The sequence below is a fragment of the Octopus bimaculoides genome, chromosome 16 (assembly GCF_046866305.1).
Source record: "Octopus bimaculoides isolate indiv1 chromosome 16, ASM4686630v1, whole genome shotgun sequence".
NCBI classification, from domain to species: domain Eukaryota; kingdom Metazoa; phylum Mollusca; class Cephalopoda; order Octopoda; family Octopodidae; genus Octopus; species Octopus bimaculoides.
The window spans coordinates 29,256,581-29,264,080 of record NC_142943.1 but is presented as its reverse complement, the minus strand read 5'-3'; the positions used below and the strand labels follow the sequence as shown (position 1 = coordinate 29,264,080).

The following is a 7,500-nucleotide window of genomic DNA, read 5'->3' as shown; positions in this document are numbered from 1 at the left end:
CAGAGCCGACTTCTAAACAATTCATCTTTACTTCAATAAGAAAATCCGTCGACAGAACAAAAAAAAAAAAATAAATAAATAATAAATAAATACTGATAATAATAATAAAACACTATTAAAAACCAAGAAACAATTGTCCCGTGATATTCAAATGTTTTGAAGTTTATAACAATTCGTTCGAATGTTGGTTTCAAATTTTGGCACAAGGCCAGCAAGTTCGTAGGTTGGGGTAAGTTGATTACATCGACTCCAGGGCTCAACTGACACCCATTTTATCAACCCCGAAAGGATAAAGGGCAAAGTCGACCCCGGCGGCATTTGAACTCAGTACGTAAAGACAGATGAAATTCGGCGAGTTGGCAGAATTGTTAGCACGCCGAGCAAAATGCTTGGCGGCATTTCGTCTGTCTTCCCGTTCTGAGTTCAAATTCCGCCCAGATCGACTTTAACTTTCCTTCTTTAGGGATCAGTTGAGCACTGGCCCCCTTCTTCAGAATCTCAATTCTTGTGACTACCGTAGAAATAATTATTATACAATAGAATATTGGACTAAATACAAATGTCAACTAAACTTTTATAGCAAACATTATCAGAGTGGATATATATATATATATATATCACTCTTTCTTCCTGTTTCTGTTGTACCTGTAATTCAAAGGGCCAGCCTTGTCACACTGTGTCACGCTGAATATCCCCGAGAACTACGTTAAGGGTACACGTGGCTGTGGAGTGCTCAGCCACTTACACGTTAATTTCACGAGCAGGCTGTTCCGTTGATCGAATCAACTGGAACCCTCATCGTCGTAACCGACGGAGTGCCACTAAACTAGTTAACAGATATTCCCTTGTGATTTTCGTCATCAGCAATACAGTGAAGCAGAGATTGACTCGTTAGAAACCTGTAACTGACGGCGCTATTGTTCATCAGTTGCGATCTAAAATATATGTATGAATACAGGAAATCTATTCAGGCAACTTATACCCCGCCATAAAAGCAAATATTGGCTTTCCCTCTTACACAAACAAATCGATGTTTCGTAGGGCTTATTGTTTATGTCCTTCACAGCCTGCAATTTCCGTTTAGTCATACAATTACTCACGGTCAACCTTTTCAGTAAGATAGTTTGTTGTAGTATGAGATAGGATTTCCCGATGTTTTGGAGAAAGAAGTTCATGTTCATTTTTAACATACCATGTTTTAACTCTATTCAACTGATATATTATTCTATACACATTCACACAAATTCGGAATACATATACACACACACACACACACACACACACACACACACACACACACACACACACACACACATATATATATATATATATATATATATATATATATATATATTGACAACAAACACCAATTTACATAGACTAGAATTGGGCCCCTTGACCTCTGAGGTCGCCCGTACAACTGTCCAGTGTGCCTATACTTTAAGACAGCATTGTTCAGACTTGCAGCGCGGGTGTCTGACATGCGTATTTCTTGAAGGGCCCATCCTCAGCCAGATCATGATCAACACCTGCGCAGAAGACCAAAGCAGCGGTCCGAAAACCAATTAAAGGATACTTTAAAAGTAAAGTAACACCAGTGCTTCATGCGCGGAAGACATCTTTACACAACCACTCACTATTGGAGAGGGGCTTCAAAGTGTGGAAGAGACACCGGATCAGTACAACGTTAAAAAGGGAGAAAAAAAGATGTGCAAATAGAGCAATGCCGAGCCTCTCTAACTAAACGTTTGCATGATCCGTCGGCGACCGGAGCCGATTGTAAATTGCAATTGTGAAAGAAATCGTAAATGAAGATGGCGGTCGCTGGATTCGATGAACAACCATAAGCAAGTATGCTGTGTATGCATGTATGCATGGATGCATACGTAAGTGTGTGCATGTGTATGCGTTCATGGCGTATATGTGTATGCATATTGTGTATGTGCTTATATATGTATGTATGTATGTATGTATGGATGGATGGATGGATGGATGGATGGATGGATGGATGGATGGATGGATGGACGGCTGGGTGGGTGGGTGGTTGAGTGCATGAATGTATGTGCATTAAGTAAGTGTATATGTGTATGCATGTATATATCTGTAAGGGTGCATGCGCCTATGTATGTATTTATACGTATGTGTATACAAAGGTATATTTGTACGCGTATATGCGTGCATATATGTATGTATGCATCTATGTGTGTATGTATGTATGTATGTATGTATGTATGTATGCGTAAATTTATGTATTTACGTATACGTGTATGCGTGTGTGAAGGCTTGCATGCCATTGCATGTATGATCTGTATATATGTTGACTTAGGTGTATCAACAGAGAAATGCTTGTATGTCCGTTTAGATTCCTTTAGGAATATTTTACATATTTTCGTAATTCCGCTTTGTATATATATATGTGTGTGTGTGTGTGTGTGTGTGTGTGTGTGTGTGTGTGTGTGTGTGTGTGTGTGTGTGTGTGTGTGTATCTTGGGATGAATAGATATTTGTAAGTATACATGTTTGTATGTGTGTGTATATATTTATGTTTGTATGTATATATATGTGTGCATGTATGTCTGTACGCATGTGTGTATGTATGTGTGTATGTATGTACGTATGTATGAATGTATGTGTGTGCGTGCGTATGTGAGTTTGTACGTAATATATATGCGTGTATAAGCATACATGTATACGCATAAGACATAAGTATGCATGTATAAATGTATATATATATATATATATATATATATATATATATATATATATACATATACATATACATATACATATACATATACATATTATCTTAATTTCTGTGTTTGCAGGTATGTGTAATTGCTTATGTATGTGTACGAGTGTGTGTATGTAAACATATGTGTACATGTGTACGTGAGAGAGAGAGAGAGAAAGAAAGAAAGAAAGAAAGAGAGATAACATGTACATCTATGTTTCTACTTTATTGGTAAGAATTCCTTTCTTTTGGTTATACCAATATTTATAGAAGGAGGAGTATGAAAGATTAAATTGACCCAAGTGTATTGTATTGGTCGAACCCTTGGAGGAATGGAAACACAATGTCGAAGTTGTGCTGAGAACGTCTAGAAATCGCCCTTAACAATGGCGTCCACTTAATTGTCCGTTATGCTTTTCCTTACGTCATTACCTTTTCACTTTCGATCGCCACAACTAAAGATTTACTCTAGTCTCTTTTATTTCTTATCTTTTATCTTTTACTTGTTTCAGTCATTGGACTGTGACCATGCTGGGGCACCACCTTGAAGGGCTTTATTCGATCAAATTAATTCCAGTACTTATTATTATTTTTTTAAAGTCTAGTATTTGTTCCATGGGTCTTTTTTCACGAACTGCTTGGTAACGGGAATGTAAATAAACTATCAAAGGTTGTCAAATGGAAGCGAAAGACACCACACAGACACACACAAAGACACACAAATGCAAACACATACTCATATACGTATATAAACCTACACACACACACACACAGACACACACATATATATATATATACAGATATGTATGCACAAACATACATATATATGTAGAAGAAGAAGAAGAAGAAGAAGAAGAAGAAGAAGAAGAAGAAGAAGAAGAAGAAGAATGCGACAGAGGAGTTTGACAAAGGAAGATATGGGGAAAAAGAACAGGAAAATAACAAGAAAAAAAACACAATGGATGCCAGAAGGAATATACGAGAATTTATCATCCATCACGACAATTGTTTCGACACCTCCAGCATCGATCCCTCACAAGTGGGACACTCAACAACTGATTCAGGAGCATCCAGCGGTGTAGATGTATCTCATCGTGAGATAAACAGACACAACTCGTTAAAATAACAGTTCCGCATTGTATCTTCTCATTTCGTAGAAAGAAAGGCAGCAAAACGAAGGAAATATCTTCATTTACATAAAAGATCAAATCACAGATAGAAAAAAGAAACGAACACACATTACAGTGAGAAAGTATTAAAAATAACTGTTAACATATATATATATATATGCTGGTGTGTTTACAACCGATGCTGGTCTTTTTACGTGCCCGTAACTTAGCGGTTCGGCAAAAGGGACCGATAGAATAAGTATTAGGCTTACAAAGAATAAGTCCTGGGGTCGATTTGTTCGACTAAAAGGCGGTGCTCCAGCATGGCCGCAGTTAAATGACTGAAACATATAAAAGAGTAAAAGAAAAAAGAATATATATATATATATAGAGAGAGAGAGAGAGGGGGGACGAGAGAGGAGAGATAGGAGGAGGAAAGAAAAACAGAGAGATACATATGCATGTCTACATATATTACATATGTATGTGTTTATATGTATATGTATATATGTGTATGCGTGTGTGTGTATGTTAGTTCTGCTGTTTTTGTAAGTTTCGGTGAGGTGTTGGTACTTATTTAATAAAGAATATATTGACGTTTTCAACTTCCTCACTTACCTTTCTTCACTTTAACTCTGCTGGAAATCAGACTTTTGCGCTTTAGTTCTTTCGAAAATTGTAAAAGTCCTGCGCAGTTCCTCTTCACTTTTGTTTTCTTGGGTAACACTAATGGGCCGGCAGTTTCACATGTATTCCTTATGTTGATCTTCTCTGTAAAGGGTCTAAATCCTGGCAGATGATTAGTTTCTCGGCTTTCCTCAAGGATTCCACCCAGTAACGGGAACATACCTGATCCATCTTCTCGACGTTTTTCTTTTAAGCGGACAGGATTAGCATCAAGAACGACTCCCTCATTGTTGACATCGAAATAAGTTGTTTGCCCTGTAAGTTGCTGCGAAGGCCCACGTTTGCCCAGGTTTATACTTCTAAATGGAAAACTACTTACAGCAGTCATATTAAGTTTCCTTCTATAATGAAAATGCTGTATTTAAAGCTATTTGTATTGTTTCTTGTGTTTATCTTCCTATTTTTTTTTTATCTTTCAATCCTGATTGAAGTATATTTCCAGTGCAATGTTTCAGGTATGTACCTCAATTTCGAAGATCACATCAGAATATCAGCGTTTTATTATAAGAAAACATGGTCTAATTTGCTGTTTATCACTTTCATTTGAGCAGAAACGAAATAATTTTAGTGTTATTTTCTTTCTGGGAAAAAAATAAAAGATTAGTTATAGTTTTGTTTTTGGGTTTTGCTCAAATCAATGAGGAAGTGTTCTTTTTAGCTTGTGTAGGGCTTCAACTGCTGGGCTTATCTAAGTTGTACCACGTGACTGTTGTCAAGGATGCGACTTTCCACTCCGATGAATCAATCGAAAGATGTCTGTGACAAAAGCAAATAGATCATTATACATTTCCCTCCTCTAAATTAATCAGTTTCTACTTATACATCTATCACCACGTGTCATTCCTAATTAATTTTAATTAATGACCGCTGATAAAAGTTCATTAAAAAAAAATGTTTCGTAATCTATATTGCGCATTTATAGCTTTATTACAAAGTAAGAACATCTTGTAGTTTTTATTGTTTTCTTTTTATGTAGAAAGTAGACAACCATATTAGGACTGTTGTTGATAATCGGTTGTCGTGGACACCATTTTCTCGTTTGACTAGACATCATAATATTGAACCTCGTAGCTAGGTTTGTGTTTGCTATTGACAACATAACAATTGATGATTATTTCATTTATTGCTTCACGAGAAAGACGTAGAGAATTGATTTATGGTAGGAGTCTATGAGAAAGAAAAGCTTGGGACAATGAAGTTTGAACAGGTTAACTAGAAAAAGAAGTTTGTCTTCAATTACCTCTAAACAATGAAGTAATCGTTTTGAATTTAAAAGGCAGTTTTATTATGATATATTTGACAGGACGTAAAAATATAAATAGCAGTTCTCTTCCTTACAGTTCATTATGTTTTTAATATCATCTGCATCGTGTAGCTAGATTACAAGGATTTAATCGATCAGCGCTTGACATAATTAAAGGATTATCTGTCCTCGTATAATATGGTTGTATGATTAAAAAGTTCTGTTTACAATTACACAGTTTCGGTTTAAATCTCAGGGCGCGGCACTTTCGATAAGAATCTTCTAATGAAGCCTCTGGTTGACTAATCCTTGGGCATGAAATTTGGTAGAACGGACGTTGTTTGGAAACCTGCTGATGTCAGACTTAAATCACCACCGGCGTTCATAACTGTTTTATTAAAATTCGTTTCAAGTCTCTGATATAAGATATGGAAAAAAGAAAAGTCATAATCTCTGAACTTTCTTCTATGACAAAGCCACAAAAAAAGATTTGAAATTTCGAATTTAGGAAGACTGGTAGGGTTAACCGATATCAATCAACATGCACCAGCAAATAACTTATTTGCTGAGGCTATGAACGAGAGCCACGAGCTCTTCTGAAATTCATTAGTTTCGGGTAGATTTGGCAGAGAAAACACACGAATATCGAATTACCAGGATTCCCAAAGCGCTAATGAATTTGCCTGAAAGGAGAAGTTGTTCTCCGACGACGAAATACACCAGCGATTAACATATTCCCGTTCGAATCTACCAGAATGTACGAAGAATGAATAAGTCCTGGAATTAAGAAAGGATTCCGCTAAAACACGAAGCTGCGAGGTTTGAAAGTGACGGAACGGAGAAGTTGCAATGTTTGGTAAAAGGAAGATGGCTGCCATGTCGTTTTCCTTTTTTACTTTGTGCAACATCATGGTAAAGAATTACAAATAAGCATATTCTCTTTTGGCTTCTCGATAATAAAGAGAGGAATTGCAAAAACATTTCATTTACTAATATTTGCGAAGGAAAGATAATTGTCAGTCTCAGAACTTCTTGCCTCTTAATAGACTGACTTTGGGATAAGACAAAAAAAAAATGTAAAAATAAACTCGCTGGAAAAAGTCTAATAAGTCTGGTACTTATTCTATCGTTTTCTTTTGCCGAACCGCCAATTTATGGAGTCATAAACAAACCAACACTGTTTACATTATTTACATTTGACGGATATTTGTCCTCATCTTGTGATGATGATGACACTTAGCTCATTGTCAACCTTGAATGAGCAACCCTATGAACAAAAGCATTCCAGCCGTCACCACACCGCCTTTTAAGTGGAGGGGGGCAGTATGTAGCAACTGCATTATTTAATGTTACCCAATACTTATTCCGACGGTAGGATGCAGTTTGAGGAAGATTTGACTGTTATAACCAGACGTCAGTAAATTGTTTACATTATGGTTACGTGTTCTACCGTTCGGCTCCCGAAAAGCCAGGTGTTTCATTTCCTATTTAGCTCACTCACCACCACGAACCAGGTACCCCCTATCAAAACGTAACACGCCTCCCATCCCCCAAATATGCCGCTAATATTACTTCTAATTTCGATTAAGTCTTCCCTGCATCAAGTCTTAAAAAATATTCATCTGTGCTAAAATGTAACGAAGAAAAATTCTCTTGTCAATAAATTTAGGTTCAGAGGTTAATCGGAGACCAATGCTGAAGAGACGTGAAGTATTGCAAATGTTTGGTAG

General features: G+C 36.7%; 1 protein-coding gene across 1 annotated transcript in view; it reads right to left on the bottom strand.

Moving 5' to 3' along the window:
- The window catches only part of LOC149132329 (uncharacterized), a 17,650-nt gene extending 11,874 nt beyond the window's left edge, over positions 1 to 5,776 (bottom strand). Inside the window, exon 1 of the mRNA XM_089364299.1 lies at positions 4,459 to 5,776. Coding sequence (XP_089220425.1) covers positions 4,459 to 4,855 — 397 coding nt within the window. The 5' untranslated portion in view covers positions 4,856 to 5,776. The remainder of the gene's footprint in view (positions 1 to 4,458) is intronic.
- Positions 5,777 to 7,500: the final 1,724 nt, after the last annotated feature.